The sequence below is a fragment of the Sturnira hondurensis genome, unplaced genomic scaffold (assembly GCF_014824575.4).
Source record: "Sturnira hondurensis isolate 20B ecotype Veracruz unplaced genomic scaffold, ASM1482457v3 Scaffold0009178, whole genome shotgun sequence".
In the NCBI taxonomy this organism is placed as follows: Eukaryota; Metazoa; Chordata; class Mammalia; order Chiroptera; family Phyllostomidae; genus Sturnira; species Sturnira hondurensis.
In genome coordinates, this window is record NW_028081809.1 from 2,664,151 (window position 1) to 2,686,123 (window position 21,973).

The following is a 21,973-nucleotide window of genomic DNA, read 5'->3' on the forward strand; positions in this document are numbered from 1 at the left end:
GATGCATGTGTACAACAGTGTTTGTTCACTGCAGTATTGTTTATAATAGTGAAAATTAGTAAGCACTTATTCTTTGATAGGGAATTTCTCAATGAGTGTTCCCCAAACTCCAGGCTGATGATTCCCTTTGTGGTTGCATATAATCATGTAGGTAGAGGCGCTATCCACAATGGAAGTACTTAAGAAGTCTGAAGAGTATTTCAGAAAATAGTATGTAGCAAGCTTTGAGAATCATGAAGTTTGTTATGGACTGAAATCTATCTCTCCCAATTCATACAATGAAACCCCAAACCCCAAATGTGACTGCATTTGGAGAGGGGGCCTCGAAGGATGTCATTAAGGTTAAATGAGGTCATAAGGGCAGGGCCCTAATCTGATAGGTCTGGTATCCTTACAAGAAAAATCAAAACTGAAGGCCAAGTTGAAGACTCAGCAAGAAAGCAGCCATCTGCAAGCCAGAAAGAGAGCCATCACCAGAAAACAAACCTGCTGGCAGTTTAATCTTGAACTTCTGGCCTCAAGAACTGTCAGAAAATAATTTCTGTGGTTTAAGCCAACCAACCTGTAGTATTTTGTTATGGTAGTCCAAGCAAATCAATATAAAGTTAAAATGAAATCTTTCTATAAAATAGAATAAAGTATGTGGCCGTTAAGGTGTTGTTGATTTAGGACTTCTTGAATGATAAAATAAGGAGCTCAGCAAATCCTCTTCCTAAAAAGAAAAAACTGGACAAAAGTGTCAAATCGACCACTTACAGCCTCTAGAAATTGGCCAAAGGCAGATAACAAATTGAGAAACATTTAACTCAAGAAAGTCAACTGACCATCAGTAAGAGCAAAGAAGCCTGTACAGGTTTGGTCTGGAGTTGCACCATCATACTCCTCTCACTCCCAGTGCTTCATGGGACAGAAGCGGTATGAAAGAGGAGGACGGGTGATTCCATGCCTTAGAGCAATGTCAAAAACCACAGTGATGTCAATGGCAAACAAAGAAATAAGGCTAAAATCACAACCAGACTAAGGTCTTAATACTAGGGGAGCAAGAGATAACCTGGAACATCAACCAGAAATTTAACAAGGTCTTCTGACTAAGACAAACAAAGAAAGCAATACTAAGACCCTACTTATTCTGGTGGTCGAGAAGGTTGTGCTCCCTTTGAGGGCTGTCAGAAGAGACCAGAGAGGTCCTCAGTGAGTTATTTGTTCCCAGTTCAACAACAAGCCTCGTGAAGACATAGTGAAAACCAGAGTGGAGTAGGAAACTGCCAGATCCACTGGCAAACAGTGGAAGCCTTCCTGCTGCCTCAAGGTTAATAAGCACAATCAACCGAAAAGTCATGTGGCTGACCACTAAAATAAGCTAGACCACTCACAAGACCTAGGCTTAAAAATAACAAGATTTTAAACAGAAAACTGTACTTGAGTAAGAATTAAATAAAATTAAAAAAAGAGAAAAAACCAAGATTTTTAAAATGAACCAAAAAACTGGGAAGAAAGCCAAAGACTCCACAGAATTAGTCCCCATGATTATCAGTAAGCTAATAAACAGAGCTAAAATCACCACATTTCTAGGGAACCAATGGAATTCAGATCTGCTGTAACATACTCTGAGATGTCCACATGTCAAAAAATATTTACAAGACATACAAAGGAACAGAAAAAAGTCACTATATATAAATATATAAAAAATATATAAAAACACAGGGGAAAAATGGTGAACAGAATCTGGGTCTCTATTTTGGACTTAGTGGACAAAGACTTCAAAGCAGCTATTATAAATATGTTAAAATAACTAAAAGGAACCACATTTAAGGAAAAGAAAGACTAAGAACCCTGAACCACCAATCTAAAAGAACCTATGACCCCCGATGTTCATAGCAGCACAATTTATGATAGCCAAGAGTTGGAAGCAACCTAGATGCCCATCGGTAAATGACTGGATCAAAAAACTATGATACATTTACACAATGGAATTCTATGCTGCAGAAAGGAAGAAGGAGCTCCTACCCTTTGCAACATCATGGATGGAACTGGAAAGCATTATGATGAGCGAAATAAGCCAGGCAGTGAAAGACAAATACCATATGGTATCACAGTTAACAGGAATCTAAACAACAAAACAAACAAGCAAGCTAAATATGACCAAAGACACCTAAATACGGAACAGGCTAACAGGGACTAGAGGGAGGAGGGGAGAGAATCACAGGAGAAAAGGGGAAGGACTCACATGAACAAGTATAAAGGACACATGGACAATACTAAGGTGGGGGAGGAAATGGGAGGGAGGTGGAGAGCACTGGGGGGTGCAGGGCTGGGAATATAAGACAGAAAACTGTACTTGAATAAGAATTAAATAAAAAAATAAATAAAATAAAGTTGTTTAATTGTAAAAAAACAAGATAATGTTGAATGTAAAATGTCACTGAAAAATAAAATTTTATTTCTGGTCAAGTCAAACACATAAGTAAACATGGCTCACCTCCTTGTATAATCACAGCTAAAATTACGACTACAAAACAAATATCACCCATAATTGTCAGAAAACTGAGCTATATGTTAGTCTGACAACCAAGGAAGTAAACAAGCCACATTTCTCCAGATGGGTAGGAGGGTCAGATACTCATGGAGAGGTATGGAGATGTAGAATAGGTTGTCCTACACCCATGTGTGGTAGATAACAATCAGGAGGGATACCTTGGGAGTGAGGGATCAAGAATTAAATAAATAAATAAGAAAAGAAAAGAAATGACATACCCAAAGAGGGTATCAATAAGTAGAAATCAATTATAAAATACACATGAAAACCCAGGAATTTAAAAACTCACTAAAATGGCTCAACAGTAGATGTAAACTAGTGGAAGCAAAGGAATCAAAGAACTTAAAGACAGACTAATAGAGATTTTGTAATCTGAATAATGGAAAGAAGACAAAATGGAAAAATAAAAACCCTACATCCCAACAGACCTGTGAATACCACTGTACATATAAAAGGAGTCCCAGAAGAAGAGAAAAATCATTTGAATAAATAATGGCAGAAAACTTCCAAATTTTGATGAAAAACATTCACCTATGTACCTAAAAGTTCAACAAACACTACATGGATAATCACAAAGACAGCCACACTGAGAGACATCATAGTAAAATTGTTAAAAGTCAAGGTCAAAAAGAAAACCTTGAGAGCAAGAGAAAAATCACTCAATGTATATAAGGAAACTCAAATAAGATTAATAGCTTAATTTTCAGCAGATGCAACAAAAGCCAGACAGCAATGGAATGACATAGCAAATGGCAAAACAGGAATTAAAAAAAAAAAAACCTGTCAAGCAAGAATTTTGCATTCAGCAATATTCCCCTTAAAAATAAAAGTGAAATAAACAATTCAAAAATTTAAAAAGGCTGAGACTTCACTGGTAGATCAGCATGATGAGAAATACCATAGGAAGTTATCAGGCCAAAATGAAGTGACATCAGGTGGTAAGTCAACACCACATGAAGAAATAAGGAGCAAAGGCAAAGGTCATGATACAGTAAATACAAAAGAAAGTAAACATGTACCTCTCTATTTTCTTTGCTTAAACGATTTAAAAGATAACTTTGTGTATAATTTTAAGGTTGTATGGTTAAGCTTATTATATAAAAAGGTGTAATAAATCTTACAAAGAGCCCAAAAGGCAAGGTGAGGGACTAGAGCTTTACTACGGGAAAAAAAAAGGCGGAAATAATCCATCTGAAGAAATGAGGAATACTAGAAATGTTAATATTTAAGTTAATATATTAAGATGCTGTAAATATATTTTCTCCTTTCTTAATTCATTTAAAAGATGTAAGACCAAATATGACATTAATAACATCCACTGTTTTACTGGGACTAGAACATTTATAAACATATATAACAATAACAGCAAAAAGGAAGGTGGAAAGAATGGATGTATATTAGAAGTCTGCATTTTACTACAATGAAGCTACTAATAATCTAAAGTAGGTAAGATATATATTGTAATGCCTTGAGCAAAAGACATGAAATATGTATAAAACAAATAGCAAAAAGAGAGAAGAAAATCCAACCACACACATAATATTTTAAATGTGAATCAATTACTCTTAAAAGGAGATTGTGTACCTAGGTAAAACAGCAAGATTCACCTACATGCTGCCATGGAGACACTTTAGATTCAAAGACACAAACAGAATGAAAGTGGTTATTACTGAAAAAGACACAACATACATAAGACAGCTGGAGTAGCTATGTTAACTCCAGACCAAAAAAAAATGTTACTAAGGTATACAATTCAACATAGGTTAAGAACTTCAATAACACACTTTCAATAATAGAAAAACTACATATAAAATAAGCAAGTATACAGAAAATGTGAACACCACTATCAACAAAATTGACCTAATTAAACAGCAGACCCACCAACAGCAGAATCCACATTGTTCCTTAGGGCACAGGAAACATTTTCCAGAAGAGACCATACACTAAGGGATAAGACAACTTTTATTTTTAAATGACAGAAATTATACAAAGTATGTTCTCTGACCACAACAGTCAGAATTTAGCATTAACAACAACAAAAAATTAATGAAATCTACAAACACTTCTAAATTATGACAACATACTTCTAAATAACTCCCAGGTCAAGAGAGAAACAGTAAAGGAAATTAGAAAATATTTGAACTAAATGAAAACCACATACCAAAATTTACAGGCTTTGTAATTTTGAGTGTATATGTAGTATTAGAAAAGTCTCGAATCAATAATTTATCATCCTAAAAAAATTAGCCAAGGAGGAAACTAAAAAAAAAAGGAAGAAAATAATAAAGAACAGAATACAAATATCAATTAAAGAGAAAACAGAAAAATGAAACCAAAAACTGGGTCTTGAGAAGATCAAAAAGATGGAAAAACTAGCTAAAGGGGGGGGGGAAAAACGAAGACACAAATCACCAAATCAGAATCAAAAGAGGAGACACTAGACACTACTATTGACTACAGAAACTGACAGGATTGCAGGTGATACTATAATGAACAACTTTATGTTCACAACTGAAGTAAAACATAATAATTATGAGAAAGACAAAAATTACTGAGAACGAGATAAAAATGATGACTAAATAATAAGAAACTATATTAGTAATTTTAAAATCTCCCTATAAAAATAAGCTTTATTAGTAACTTCTGCCAAACATTTAAAACAGTAGGTAATATAATCACAACCTCTTACAGAAAACAAAGAAGGAACACTTCCCAACCAATACTAAGAAGCTAATATTAAACTGACACCAAAGCCACACACATTATATGACAAAAAAGCTACTGGTATCACCCATGGGTATTCATCACAAAATCCTCAACAAGATATTACAAACCAAATCAAGTAACACATAAAGAGGAATATACACCACAATCAAGTGGGATTTGTTCCAGAAATGCAAGTTTGATTTTACTTTTGAATACCAATTAATGTAATACAGCATACATTAATACTGAAAAAGGAAAAAGAACCATTTCAATAGACATACAAAAGGTATCCACCATTTATTCATGATAGAAAATCTTAACAAACCAAGAAAAAAAAGAATTTCCTCAAACTGATAACAGATAGCTACCAAAAACCTACCACTAACACAGTTAATGGTTAAAATCTGAATGAATACTTTTCTTCTCAAAGACTGGGAACAAGGCAAGTATGTCTGCTCTTACCCACTTCCATTCAACAATGTATTGTTCTAGCCAGGGAAATTAGGCAAAAAAAAAAAAAAAGCATTGAGACTGGAAGTGAAGAATTAAAATTACCCTTTGATAGATAACATGACACTGAATAAAGGAAACTGTAAAGAATCCATGAGAAATTATTAGAATAAAAAAATTCAGTACAGTTGCAGGATATAAGCTTAATCTACAAAAAAATTGTATTTATACTAGCAATGAAAAATATTAAAAATAATGATTCTATTCATGATAGCATCAAAAACAATACTTAGTAAAAATTTAAAAATAAATAAGTTTAAGAAAAAATCACAAATCTTGTACTGTGAAAACTATAAAACACTGCTAGAAGGAATTTTAAAAGCTCTAAATAAATGAAAGGCAGCCTCTTTCCACAGACTGGTAGACTCAACATTATTAAGATGGTAATTCTCCCTGAAATTAACCTATAAATTCAATACAATGTCTATCAAAATATGTCAGCTTTTTACCAAAATTACCAAGCTGACATTCATATTTATTTGAAAGACCAAGTGACCTAGAATAGCCAAAACAATATTAAAAAGGAAGCACAGCACTGGAAGACTAGCATTTCCCAATTTCAAAATTTACTATAAACCTAAAGTAACCAAGATAATGGGGTGCTCTCATAAGAACAGATAAACAGATGAATGAAATAGAACTACAGGTCCAAAAATAAACCCTCTCATTTCCAATCAGTTGCTCTATCAAAGATGCCATAGCAATTCAGTGGAGGAAGGAGCCTTTTCCATCAGTGATGGTTACATTCATAAAGAACGAGTTTAGTTCCTTACCTTACACCATACATAAAGATTATCTTAGGGTGGAGAAAAAAAAAGATTATCTTAAATCATCAAGCTAAAAATATAAGAAACTACAAGTATTAATTTTTTAGAAGAAAACAGAGCAAAATATTCATTTGGGTTAGGTAAAGATTTCTTCAATACGACACCAGAAACATGCTTTATTAAAAAATTTCAATAAACTGGATGTTATGAAAATTTAAAAGTTATGCATTTCACAAGAAACCATTAAAAAAAGAAAAGGCTCTGGGCTTCGTGGAGACTTAGTGCAAACTTTCTATGGTCTGGAATCTGTGCTCAATCAACACCAGCTGCTTCCAACATGCTGCTGATGTTTGACCCCAATGTGATCAAAGTCATATACCTAAGGTGCATGGGTGGGGAAGTCAGTGGCATGTCTGCCCTGACCCCCCAGATCAGCCCCCTAGGCCTGTCTCCAAAAAAGGTTGGTGATGACATCACCAAAGTGACTGGGAATTGGGTCTAAGAACTACAGTGAAATGGAACAGACAGGCTCTCAAAAGAACCACCGAGAGACAGAAAAGAAGAAGAAAAAAAAAAAAAACCACCTCATTCAACACAGTGGAAATATCACTTCTAATGAGAGCATCAACACTGAAAGATGTGGCACCAATCTTTAGCTCTAGAGAGCTCTCTGGAACTATTAAAGAGAACCTAGGGATTGCTCAATCTGTGGGCTGCAATGTTGATGGCTGCCACTCCCATGACATCAATAGCAATGGAGTGGAATGCCCAGCTAGTTAAGAACTACAAAGGAAAATATTTCAACTAAATATTATTTGGCAACAAATGGAAAAATATGAATAAAAGAAAATGCTTACAACTCAATAGTAAAAAGTCAAATTACAAAATTTAAAAATGAACAAAAATTTGAATCAATGTTTCACCAATAAAGTTATAGGAATGGCCAAAGCACATGAAGAAATGCTCAACATTATGGAAATGCAATTTAAAACCACAAGACAAAGTACTTGACATCCATTAAAATGGCTGTAATTTAAAAAACAGACAATAACAAGTATTAGTGAGAATGTAGAAAAACTAGAACCCTCAACAGGTGGTAAGCTATAATTGTGCAGACACTATGGGAAATACACTGGCAGTTTCTGTAAAAGTTAAACACAATCCACCATACTATTCATCAATTTCACCCCTTAGGAATATATCTAAAAGAAATAAAAACACATTTCCATGCAAAGACTCATATGGAAATGTTTATAACAATACTATTCATAATAGCCAAAAAGTGGAAACTCAAATGTCCTTTAACTTATGAATGGTTAATAATAAAATATGGTATATTTATATAATAAAACACTATTTGGCAATAAAAAGGAACAAAATACTGAAATAACTACCACAAAAAGAAAGTGAAATAACCCAGGCACAAAAGACCACATTTTATAGGAATGAATTTTTATGGGATTTCCAGAAAAGATAACTCTGTAGAGACAAAGTAGATTAGTAATTTCCTGGGGCTAGCAATGAGGAATGACTGTAAACTAGCACAAGGATTCTTTCGGGGTTAATAAAAATATTCCAAAATTAAGGTGTGTTGATGGTTGTACAACTGTAAATTTACAAAATGTCAGTGAATTATATACACTTAAAATAGACTGATGGTATGTAAAGCATATCTCAACAAAGCTGCTTGAAAAAGTGTTGAGCAAAGAGGTCCACAGCATGTTATTACGTGGAAAAAAAATGTCTCTCCAAATTTTATTATATAACTTACTTTCAATTAAACATTTTTTAAATTTGAATACACAGCAGTACAAACAAGTCTGAGGAGATAATGGAGGAACTTTTATTTTCTGCTTTGTACGCATTTTGTGTTTGTTTTTAAATCTTCAAACACACAAGAAACTCTAACGTTTGGGTACAGAGCAAGGAAGCTGGTGGGGTAGGTGCTATAGGAAGGAGCAGAGTCACAACCAGAGGAAGAGAGGGGAATGCTGCTGGGACCCAGTGAGTATGTAGGACAGAGAGACTGATCAATATCCCAAAATAAAGAGGACAGCCTACAGGGCAAAGAATCTCTGTCAATATGCCAGGGTTAAGAAATCCCAATTTACAACAGTCCTTCTTACTCTTTTAGAAATTCTGAAAATGTACCCCTATCCAGACATTATAGAAGGAAAAGGCAAACACTGATATTCAGGTATTAAAACAAAAAATTAAAAAATTAGAATCACTCACAAAAAAATAAAAGCTAAAATAGTTTTTAGGTTTAAAATAGCTTAGCTTCCTCAAGCAAACTAGTTTTTAGTATATTATTTATGCTAAGCTGACATAATTTAAGAAAACCTCTTGACATCTACTAAACAGGAAAAATATAGTAAGTCTCCTAGGTTTGTGCACTTTTTAATAAATAGAAGCTCATTAACCCAGTAGATTTAAACAATTTAAGCGATCAGATGCCTTGTAGTGACTAACTTAAATATGCAACGCAAACAACTAATGTTCATAAGTAGAGGGTATATGCTCAGAATACCTCTGCATACCTAGAAACCATCACTCAAAGAGCATGTTAAAATTTCGAGAACACAGGAAAAACGTGATGAAGCAGTCATCGTCTCACTTAGGTTAGGAGACTTGGATCCTTGGATTACAATAGTGTCAGACCTACTATGTCTCAACCTACAAAAACTGGAAAAGATACTACTCTGAGACTCTATTTTTATAAGTGCTGTTATCATTAAAAGCCTTTGTTGTAGAATACAGTCTAGCAACCAGAGGACTGTCTAAGGAAAGGAGCAGAGAGAAAGGGAAAAAGAAATACCTCAATCCTCCGCTTTGCTTTGTCATAAGTTCGTTCTTCTTTAGTTCGATCATCATCAGAGTCATATTCAGATTCTGAGCTCATTTCTTTACTAGGCTTTTTATCTAATGTTTTCCCCAAATCTTTCTCATCTGACACCTTTTCTTCATCATCTTCACCTTCACTGCCTTCACTTTCTCCTTCATCTTCCTCTTCTTCTTCACTTTCTTCTTCTTCTTCCTCCTCTTCCTCCTCGTCCTCCTCTTCCTCCGGGTTTTCTTTTACTTCTATATGCACTGTATTTCCTTGTTTCAGAAAAACAAGAGAATTTAAAATAAATGAGAACTTAAAATGAGGTTTCCATCAAGATAATAGAGACCTCAAAGACAAATAAGGCAGCAACATTGTATCATTAATTCCGAATTAACATCTCCATGTGTCATAAATGCAATGTGTCTACATGCTACAAAGACTGTTATTTAACAGTGAAAATTTAATGCATAACCCATACATAAGCTAATAAAAAAGAAAAACATTACTAAGCCAGGATGTGAGAGAGGACACAAACCCACAGTGATAAACATAATGCTTAGTACTTCTTCTCCTCGGGAGTCACATTCTGATTCTGGATGAGGACGCTAAAAGGCTGAACAGTGCTTGTACTAGCCCCTCAGCCATTAGGGGGCATTTCGAGTTCAGGCCTACCAAGGATTCAGGGGAGCAAGGTGGAGAGACATTGGATAATACACTTACTTTGAGGCAGTACCCTGAAGAACTGCATCCTAGCAGTAAGAATGAACAGGAAGTAAACAGAATCTAGAAATGTTCTGCTATTTTTAGCAGTACACTTCTCGATTCTCTGATTTCTAAATTTTGAGTAAGATGATTCTATATTGCTAGTTCACTCCTGGTGGATGTACATAGAAATTCTTTCTGGAAGAAGTAAATACCACCCTTGACCACAAATTATTTCTACAGTTTTACAAGTATAATATCTAGCATAATATATAAAAATAAAGCACATGAAGAAAACAATGCACATGAAGAAAGCCCTTTGGGTATCTATAATGCTGTATCTATAAAGCATTAGAGATACCCAAAGGGCTTTCACTGAAATTATAAAACCAAAATTTAAAAGTCACTGTGTTTCCAACATCCAAAGAGCAAAAGATGAGATTGAAATTTTAAGAAAGTAAATAAAAATCATTAAATACTTGAAGGGAAATTCTAAAACTGAAAAAGGAAAGAAAAAGTAGCCTAAGGAGAAAATTAATGAACCAGAAGACAGATGAGAAGAAACCATCTAGAATAAACCATCTGGAATAAACCATGGAGACTCGATAAGGTGGAAAATACAGAAAAGAGGGGAAAATGAAATGCAATGAGATAGTAGGTCTATGTAAGCATAACCAGAAACCCTGGGGGGAAATAATGGCTCATAACATTGTAAAAATAATAAAAACATAAAACCAAACATTCATAAAGCTCTACAGGTAGATAAATAAAAAGAAATCAACCCTAGCCACATCATAATTGAACTGCTGAAAACCAAAGGCACATAAAAATTTTAGTCTCATACCCAAATTCACAACAGAAATAATGGAAGCCAAGATATTATATATATTTTCACAGTGTTACATAAACAAAATTTCAGCAAAGGATTCCTCACTCAGTAAATACACCCTTCAAGAATATAGATGAGAAAAAGGTATTTTTAGGAAAGCAAAAATGGAATGACTCACTAACAGATTCATACTAAAGGAAAAGTCTAAAAATTCTTTGGGGAGGAAGAAATGACCTCCAATGGAAGGTCAGAGATGCAGGAAAAAATTAAGCACACACACAAAAAAGCTAAGACTATGGGTAAATTTGAAGACTGTAAAAATAATGAGCTATTATGGAGTTTAAAAATAGAAAATTATAATAAATGAGACCAATAAAGTATAAACTGAGATCTCAGTAAATACTATTCACATATTCAATGGTCTTTGCATTGTCTGGGAAGATGGTTACATTGTAAGAATGACAGTTCAAAGATCCACGTTAAAAGTCTCTAACACTAAAAAGTGAAAAAGTACATAAATTCCAAGCTCACAGAAGGAGAGAAAAATGTTAATAATAAAAACCAAACAACCCAAAACATAAAGAGGTGAGAAAAAGAAACAAATATAAAGAACTTAGTAACATGGTAAATATAAAACCAACATATTCCATTAAGTACATCAAATGATAAGGGTAATGGGCTGAGTGCACTATGTAAAGTATAAAGACCAATAAACTACATGAAAAATCTCAACTGTATGCTATTTAAGGATACAGAAGGAGTAACAAAGATAGAAAAAGAGCATGTAAATCAAAGCTGTGTAGCTGTATTAATATCCAATCAAGCAGACTTGAAGGCAAAAGAAATTGCTAGAAATGAATAAATATAAAGTAAATATAATATCAATAAATACCAATAAGAGTCAATTCACCAGAGAAATATAAGGCTGCATTCACTTAATATAGAGCACCAAAATATATAAAGCAAAAGTTGACAGGACTCAGACAGAAACAATCTACAATAATGGTGAGAGTTGCTTTTTTTAAAATTTTATTTTATTGATTTGAGAGAGAGAATGGGGAAGGAAGAGAGAGAAACACTAATCTGATGTTCACTTATTTATATATTCACTGGTTGATTCTTGTATTTGCCCTGACTGGGAATCACCCATAACCTTGGCCTATTGGGACAACCTCTAACCAACTAAGCACCCAGCCAGGGCACGGTGAGAGATTTTAATATACCACTTAAGTAAAAAAAAAAAAAAAAAAAAAAAAAACAACAACAAAAACCCCCTCAGAACATTAAAGACTTAAAACAAAATTGTCAGCAAACTTAACCAAACGTAGCAAACAAGGTACCCAAGTACTACAGAATGTAAACCCTTTCCAAATACATATGAAACATTTATAATAATCAACTATTTGCTGGCTTGTAAATTAAGTCTCAAAGTCTCAGCACACTGCAATGGCTAGAACTATGTATGTTAGAAAGTCCACACTTATGTAAATTAAGAAATACACTTAAATAAACAGGTGAAATTAGTATATATCAAAATGTAAATTTTTAAAAAATCAACATATAAGATCAGAACTTGTAGAATTTGGCTCGACGCATGCTTAAAAATTTGTGATTTTAAAAATATGTATATATTGGGAGGAAAAGACTGAAAAAGCAAAGAGACAAATATCCAACTCAAAAAGTTAGGAAAAAGCCAGCAAATTAAACTAAAAAAAAGTTGATTTTAGTAATAAAGGGACATAATGTAATTACAGACACTTTCTAATCACAATGATTAGAAACTATACTGTTATTTGTATTGTATTTTATTAGATTTTAAGTTGAAGGGGCTTTTTGTAGACTAGCTTTGATAATATAACCCCATTTATAGACTGAAAAAATGTACTCTAAATGCCAGGCACCTATTTTACAAATAACCTTCTAAAAAAAATGACTTATTCATGAAATGAGATCCACATGAGGATTTGGGAACCATGACAATGGAGAAAGCAAAACTGTCCTCCCCCCAGGAATGCTCATATGACAGTCATAATTAGGAGAGACTGGTAATCCTTTAAATATGAACACCTCTAACAATCACTGGATTTATCAAGAGGTGCTTATAAGCTATTCACCTTCTTCTCTCTCCTCATCACTGACCATAGCTTCCCAGTCATCCAATCCATCCTCCTCAGTATCTTCTTCCTCTTCTGTAAATAAGAGTTTTCATTAAAGACACAGAAAACAGTGGAAAATTACAACACTGGCATAAAAATAAAATGCTTTAATCATGTAAAAAATAAAATTTCATTATCTTTGGAACAATTTTCAATGTAGCAAGCACATTATAATTTACTATTACTAAATGCCTCACAATTTCCTAGTATTTTGAATACAGGTTGAGGCAAAGTAGATTTATAGTTGTATGGAAAATAATACAATAATTAATAATACAAGAATAAACTTAAAAATTGATTTAAGAGACAAACATCAATTTGTTGTTTCGTTTAATTTATGCATTTGTTGGTTGACCCTTGTATATGCCCTGACTAGGTATCAAACCCACAACCTTGACGTACTGGAATGATGCTCAAATCAACTGAGCTATCTGGCCAGGGCAAGAATAAACTCTATGTTTCATATACTCATGACTATAAAACTACTTTTGCCCCACTCTGTATATGAGGGCACATGATCACACTTGGTTCTTAAATACAAATGAAATTTCACCTATAAGATATATATATATCTTCTTTTTGATCTTTGGACTTACCTTTATACACACAAGAATTCAGTACTTATTTTGCTTTAACCTCTACTGATGCATACAAATACTATATAAATTACATAGTTGGAAGTACAAAGCTCCATCTCTACTCCAGTTGAAAATAAGAACAGATGTACTTACACCCCCAGAATAGTCAGATAGCTATTGCTATTCATTCTTTTACTTTTAGAAAGAGGGGGAAGGAGGGAGAGAGGAAGAGAAACATCAATGTTCAAGATACATCAATCGGTTGCCTCTCACACATCCTCGACCCACAACCTAAGCATGTGCCTTGATTGAGAATCGAGCCAGAGAACTTGAGGTTTGCAGGCCCACACTCAGTCCACTGAGCCACAGCAGCCAGGACAGAAAACTATGATTTTTAATGTTAAAAACTTAATATGGTCCTTAATAATACCAATTCTCCATTTACTGAAATCCAATCAAGCACAACTATTCTCAAAAGATGAGGGCACAGGTAGTATTTGCTTCCCTCTAATAATCAGCATTTGCCAACAAATTTGGATAAGTCATCTTGAGGAGGAGGAAATGAATCAGGATCATGTGTCCAAAATATTTTTCCACTTTAACAATTCTTTTTACTGCTACAAATACCACCTAAAGTAGTGGGCTGCTATTAAGCATATCAACCTAAATTTCTCTAATTTCATTATGCTAAGCTAAGGTATATCCAGACAAATGATCCTTTTTACATTGAGAATGGAGGTAGGAACTATCAATATCTTCTACCAGTGTGGGTTAGTCTTGATATCCTCTAATGTTTCCATCTCCACACCTGTCTTTGAACACTTGACAGTCTCTTGATTTTACCAAACACCCAACTCTATCAACATCTAGTCTAGTAAATTAGAATAATGTTTATCTTTTTTTTTAAAGCCAGATTTCCAGCCTAAAAACACAAGCAACTGAATAAATTGAACTGATTTACTAAATAGAGGCTGACTTCTAAGAAAGTTTTTAAAATGCCCATCTTTATGACTCGAAGTTCTAATTAAAAATGCTTCCAATTTTCTTTGGAAGCATTAAATAAAGAACTTCAGGTCTTCTTGGCACCATGTATGATTTCTGACCCATCAATATGTAACAGAAAATCCAGAAACCTTTATTTCCTCTACAAAAATTTTACTGGCTCTTCTGAAAAGAACAAAATTGATTCTAATCTCACTTCTACACTTTTCCAAAGTAAAAATGCACGAAGATGATTTAGAAAGAACTGGAAAAAAGGAAAGCCATCCTGCTAGATAGTTGGTTGCCTTAAACTAATGATAACTGACACACCCACACTGCATAGTAGGACTTCATTAGCCAATGCTACTGACCTGCTTCAACAGGAGGTGGAGACTCTTCTTTTTCTGGTATTCCTGGTTCCACCACTTCTACAGCAGCACTTAATTCTATTGGCTCAGACACTGAGTAAAGGGCAGAAACCCAGTTAATACTTTTTCAGTATATAGTTTCTGTTAGGATACTCTGTTAAGTATGGAATAAAAACCAGTAGTGTAAACCTAAATTCTTTACATTTAAATATAATAAAAATGTTTAAGTATTAGTCATGTATTTTACAGATAAGTTTTCTTACTGCTCAAGAAAAGAATGCAAAATTACAAAAGACTGAGAAAACAAAAAGAAAATGATAGTTGTGCTTTCCGTTAAGGATAGTTATTCAAAGGGTAAGATCCCCGTTTTTCAAACAAAGTACTTTTTCATCACCCCATCATCTGAATCAGTTGAGAATAGTAGTAATAAAAAAAAACAAGATATAGAAAATAAGTTTTAATATGCAATTGTTTGTTCATTTCTTTTTAAAAGACATTGTTTTAAACGTGTGGGCAAAGGCAAATAAAAATGTTTTTCTAAATCATGGACTATTTTGGATACGAACCTTCTTTATTTTCTAGCTGCTGTGGAGTCTTTTTCCTCTTTTTATCTTCATAAATTGGCCTTTTCTTTGGCAAAGAGTCTTTTGATGGCACTTCAACACCTGAAAGGAAACAATGGAAAACTTCAGGTCTATCTACTACTTGTATGTCACCTAAAAAATACTACTTCAACAGGTAACATTTTATTCACTTCAAAGATACCCTAAAACAGGAAATAGAACATACATGGAAAAACCTCTTTTTTTGTTTATTTAAATCCTCATTGGATATGTTTACTGATTTTACAGAGAGAAGGAGAGGCAGGGAGAGAGAGACACAACAATCAGTTGCCTCCCTTACGCACCCCAACTGGGAATCGAACCCACAACCTGCATATGTGCCCCAATCAAGAACTGAACCCGCAAACTCAGGTGTACGGGACAATGCCCCAGTCACTGAGCTACCTGGCCAGGGCACCTGTTTAAATTTTACAAACATTAAAATTCCATTATTTTAGGGTCTAGTCCTATGAGTTTTGACAAATGCATAGTTGTGCGACTATCATCACAATGAAAATGCAAAGCAATTCCATCACCTTGTGCGGTTCTACCTGGTAAAATCCTGTTCATATCCTTAGCTGCTGGCAACATTGACCTGTTCTCCATCCCCAAATATCTGTGTTTTCCAAATGTCAAAGAAATGAACCTTACAGTCTGGCTGCTATCATTTTAAGGAATTTGATGGTCATCCTCCTTGTTGTATAAACCAACACTTCATTTCTTTTTACTGCTGCATAGCATTCCATCAGAGTGATGATGGACCACAGTTATCTTAATTCAGTAGACAGTTTAAGGATTTTTGAGTTGTTTCTAGTTTTTCACATTTATAAGTAAAGCTAATATGAATATTTGTATGTAGGTTTTTGTGCAAACATTTTTCTGGGGTAAATATTTTGGAGTTGGGAATAATGGGACATTAGGTAAATATGTACTTAATTTCCTAAGAAACTGTTCACTGTTCTCCAAAGTGGCTTTACAATTTTGCATTCCCACCAGTAATGTATGAAGAGTTTCAATTGTTCTACATTCTTGCCAGCATTTGGTTAAAACAGATGTTCTGATTATTTTTTAAATCTATACAGTCTAATAAATGTGCAGTGATCTCATTGCAGTATTAATTTGACAGACAACATTCACATAACTTTTATTACAGTATGCTGTTACAATTTTTTTATTTTATTACTTGCCGTTGTTAATCTCTTGCTGTGCCTAATTTATAAATTAAACTTTATCACAGGTATGCATATGTAGGAAAAAACATAGTATATGTAGGTTTTGGTACTATCTGTGGTTTCAGGAATCTGCTGAGGGTGTTGGAATGTATCCTCCACAGTCAAAGGGGGACTACACGGTACATACAGGACTACGGGTTATGTATTTCGTTGTGAGTTTTGGTAGTCTGCATCTGGTAAGGAATGTTACTATTTTATCTAAGCTTTTGAATTTGAGTACAGAGCTGCTCATTTAGCACCTTTTTAATAACTATAGTATCTAAAATGATGATACCCCTGATTTCACCATTTCACTCCTGATTATCAGTAATTTGTCTTAGCTTTTCTTTTTTTTAGTCATTCTAAGGTTTATCAATTTTATTGATTTTTTTCCCACAAACCGTTTTTTGGCTTCACTAATTTTTTGTTTTCTATTACATTACCTTCTGCACTTTATTTCTCTCTGCCTACTTTTTCTATATTTTGGTTTTGAAGGATGGGAAACTTAGACTATTGATCAACAACTGTTCTTTTTCTAAAACAAGCATTTAATGCCATAAATTTCCCTCTAAACACTGCTTCAACTACCTCCCCCCAAAATTTTGTTGGGCTATATCTTAATTTTTTTAAAAAAGACACTTTGCAACGTTCAATGGGACTTCTTGACTCACGGGTTAATAAAGTTGGTTAATTTTTCAAATATTTATGGATTTTTCTAGGTAGATTTCTGTTGTTTTCTAGTTTAATTGTTTTGATTTTTAAAAATTCTGTGATTTAATTATTTTAAAAGTTTTAAAGTTTTCTTTATGGCCCAAGAAATAGTCTCTTGGTGAATGTTTGATGTAAACTTGTTTTTAGCTATATACACATATAAGATTGTTAGATCTTTTTGGCAAGTTCAACTTTCTTTTATCCTTACCTGAAAATATGTCCATTAATTTTATAGAAAGAGGAAGGGAGAACGACACAGCATGAGAGAAATATCGATGTAAAAGAGAAACATTCATTGGTTGCCTCCTGAACATACTGTGACTGGGGATCGAATCCACACTTGGGTTATGTGCCCTGACCAGGAATCGAATCTGCAACCCTTTGATGTGCAGGACAACGCTCCAACCATCTGAGCCACCTGGACAGGGCTAGTAAATTCTATTTCCATCATTATGTGACATATTTTTTTATTCTTGGTAAATTTCTTTGTCCTGAAGTGTACTTCAGGTTAATAATTTAGTAACTCCAGCTTTCTTTTGGTATGTTTTTATCCTTCCAACCTATTACTATCTGTATATTTAAAGTGGATTGCCTCCACATAGCACAGATGGATCCTGTTTTTCCAACAATATCTTTTAATTGATGTTTAGACTATTCATAATTAACCTAATTATTAATATACTTGGTTTCTTAGGCCTACTGTTATATTATTTGATTTCTGTTGGTTCCCTTTGTTCCACTCCTTCCCCCACCCCTTTCTTGCTTTCTTTTGGATTATTTGAATGTTTTTTAAACTTTTCACTTCATCTTTTGGGCTTCATCTTACATAGCTGTTGCAGTAGAAATGAGAATATCTGTAACTGACTTTCCACAGTCTACTACAATGAATATTTTACCTGGCACATGAGCCATTCAGATGTAAATAGTCTCATGTTTTTCGGGGTTTGTTCCAAGCACATGCAACTCTGTGGTGAGCCCAGCACTTATGTCCGTTCATACGAAAGAATTACAGAATCCTCTTCCTCCATTTCTCTCCTCTCCACAATGTCCCCTATCCTCTCCCAAGAGCCCCTTTATCTGGTTCTACACGCCAAAGAGATGAGGTCCACTTAAAATTTTACATTTTATGTTGTGAACTTCTATGTAAGTGGAGCTACCATTTGGCCATAAAGCAAAAGAAAAGAGAAAAAAATAAAGGGAAGACCCCTCAAACTCTTCAGACATCACAGCTAAAGAGATGTAACAAAGTAGTGCACTGCTCAAAGGAAAGGAGAGAAGGCAGGGTGGGGGTGGAAAGGAAAGGGAAAAGGAAAAGAAAGGTAAGATTACTCAACAATGTGTTCAATTCTAAGTGAACAAAGTAATTTAAAAATTTTACAGCTGAAAAAATAAAAATTCTGGAGTTTTTATCCATATCTCCAAAAGGTCCACAAAACCTCCACTATTACTTATTTCATAAATCTTGAGCTATAAACAAAAAGTACAAAAGCCAAAATGAGGCCGCAAGTGAAAGAAGAAAATCATTAACCTATCCTTTTCCTTTCAGAATAAGTGCCTCTAGCAATCTGATAGGAATAGCAGAATATAAGGAGGTTCTAATTGAACACCTACTCTTCCAAACAATAATGCAAAATTTGACATCATTTATGTGCCATTTGATCATAGTTATGATTACTAAGCCATATGTGGCTTTAACTTTCAAATTTAAGGACTAATATGAAAAGAGACAAGGCAAATAAATAGCATCAAGATAACCTGCTGCGCTTAGTCAGAGTCATATGCTCACTGACCTCTATTCAACTAGAGACTCTGGACTTGGAGAGTAAAACATGACACTCACAAATAAAATGTTTCATCTGTAAAACTCCAAAATAAAATGAAAGCAAGTTTAAAGTGTGTGGTGAGTGGAATCATACCCACACCACCACCAAAAATCCCCATGTCCTAATCCCTAGAACATGTGAATATGATTACTAACATGGCAAAAAGGGTATGAGTAAGGCTAAGGACATTGACATGGAAAAGATAATCACGGACAATCATCCAAGTGAGCTGCAGAGTCACGAGTCCCTAAAAGTGAAGATCCTTTCACTGAGGCACAAGCTAAGGTAAAAGGAATCCATGACTATAAAAGAACAGTCTGAGTAATATAACGCTGGTGGCTTTAAAGATGGAGGAAGGGGGTTATGAGCCAAGGAACACATGTGGGGTAGCCTTTAGAAAGCATGGAAACAGAGCCCTAGCAGTGTAGCTCAGTGGGTTAGAACATCATCCCATACACCCATACCTAGGTTGTGAGTTCAGTCCCTGGTCAGGGAGTATATGGCAGGCAACCAATTAATGTTTTTCATATCGATGTCTGTCTGTCTCTCCCTCCCCCTCTAAAACTCGATGAACATGTCCTTGAATGAAATTTTTTAAAAAAATAAAGTAAAAAGGAAATGGATTCTTCCCAGAAATTCCAGAAAGAAATGAAGTTCTGCCAACACCTTACCCATTGAGACCAATGTCAGAGACTTATGATCTACAGAACTGTAAGATAATAAATTTGTGTTAAGTCACTACGTTTGTATTTGTTACAGCAGAAATAGAACACTACATATAACAGAAGTTTTCATTATCACTACAAAATGGAGTAAATCAACCTTCAACAATGGCTAGTATGACAGCTGGTTAAAAGCAAATAAAAGTTAAGATTAAGTAAAAAGTGACTTATCCAAAGTGAAAAAGTATCATGTCAGTAATTTGTTTTTATTTGAATTCATGGTTTTTATCCACTTTTGAACATCTGTTTTTAGACTTTCTAATTATAATATTAGAACAAATAAAAAGTCAAAAATAAGACACAGAAGAGCATATATTAAATCTTATTTGCAAGTAACATTATTAAGCCTTAGGAGACTATGTCTTTATCAGTGAACAGTGAATCCCAGAAGCAGCAAAGAGCTTCAAATGGCATGGTTCTCCAATGTAATTCTTCCTCTTCATTCCTATAACAAACTCATAAGAGAGGTTCCTCATCTCCTCTTGGGTTACTAACATAGTCTTTCACTAAGAGCAGAAATTTCACAACAGAAAAAACTGTTTATTGTGGGTTTTAAATGAAGTTTTTAAAAAAAGAAAATCACTTAAAATGTTCTTAACTTTGAAGTATGAATGTACATGTACTGTATTTATGCACATATGTAAATGTTGAGACTGGTTAGAATTGTAAAACCAGAATCATCAGTCACTCTGACAAGACAACTATAATAAACAAACCAAGTAACAGGATAAAACCACCTAAGAATGTGGAGAAAATCGGGTTGACAAGGGTTTTTCTATCCAGCAGTGTATACCTAGTACATGAAAGGATGGACCTGGGGGGAAACTGAGTCGTATGACCTCAAGGGTAGTCCCATCAACACCCCCAGATTTAACTGACTGTTGCTCTGGATAGGAATTCTTTAGTAAACTGTTGTACTTGTAATCAAAACCAAGACTTATGAGTGTTCAGACATTCCATTCATCTTGCAAACTAAGGCACTACAATAAAGTTCTTGTAGAAGCTCTTCTGCAAGTGGTATTCAGGCACACCACTTGAGAGACCATCTCTTCCAAGTCTGTCCTAAAGACTGCCCTAAAGATTAGATTTTCATCTAATCTAATAAGTGCAAGTCAAACTACTCCATCAAATAGCATTTCTGAGATTGGCAAACTACTCCCCTGCACAGTCCCATTCTAATTTCTTCAGGAATGCTCTTTGTCTTTCAAATCTGATATTTGGGTGCTGGTAGTACTCAAATTTGTTCACTAATTTCATTTTTTATATCCCCAAGAATAAAATTTTCTGAAATCGAAGTACTGTGTTTCTCTAAATGTATTGCTCCTGGCAGAACATATAATGCAGAATAAAGAGGTAGTTACTCAGATCAATTTAAATCTCAGCTCTAGGACCTTGGACAAGCTATTTAAGCTGAGTCTCCATTTCTTCATCTACATGATGGAATGAAAACATCTATATGATTTTTAGGAGGAAAGAGACAATGTCAAAGGTTTATTATAGCATTAGCTGCACACTAAATATGTAATAAATGCTAGCTATTATTGTAATTATAACATAGCACCAACATTACAGTAATATAAAAACCTGTGGAATGGAGGGACAGGAAATTAAGGAAGGTCCCAATATATTCTTCTCAATAAAGTGGTCACTATTTTAAATCAGCTCACTTGTCAAAAACATAATTATATATTCAGAGTGTGGCCTCTAAACTAAAAGGAATCAAGGGTCCTCGGGTGAACAGTTGATTCCAGGTCTAGAGGAAAAATGCAAGATGAACCTGAGATATCTCATTCTGTCAGAAAGCAAGAAAAAAAAATCAAAGAATATTGTAGGCATGGGAAAAAGTCACAGGGGAAAAAGAAGTCACAGAGACAAGCCTGAATGGCCCCCTGCTGGCCAAAGATGGTATAATCTTAGTATCAAAAATGACTATGAGATGAA

General features: G+C 34.3%; 1 protein-coding gene across 2 annotated transcripts in view; it reads right to left on the reverse strand.

Moving 5' to 3' along the window:
- The window catches only part of EIF5B (eukaryotic translation initiation factor 5B), a 64,604-nt gene that overhangs the window by 21,942 nt on the left and 20,689 nt on the right, over positions 1-21,973 (reverse strand). Inside the window, exons 7-10 of one of the 2 annotated variants that reach the window (XM_037056789.1) lie at positions 15,530-15,628; positions 14,967-15,056; positions 12,995-13,069; positions 9,338-9,621 (exon numbers count right to left, since the gene is read on the reverse strand). In XM_037056789.1, the coding sequence (XP_036912684.1) occupies positions 9,338-9,621; positions 12,995-13,069; positions 14,967-15,056; positions 15,530-15,628 (548 nt within the window). Of the gene's footprint in view, positions 1-9,337; positions 9,625-12,994; positions 13,070-14,966; positions 15,057-15,529; positions 15,629-21,973 lie in introns of both variants that reach the window. The other variant, XM_037056786.1, reaches the window with a different exon arrangement.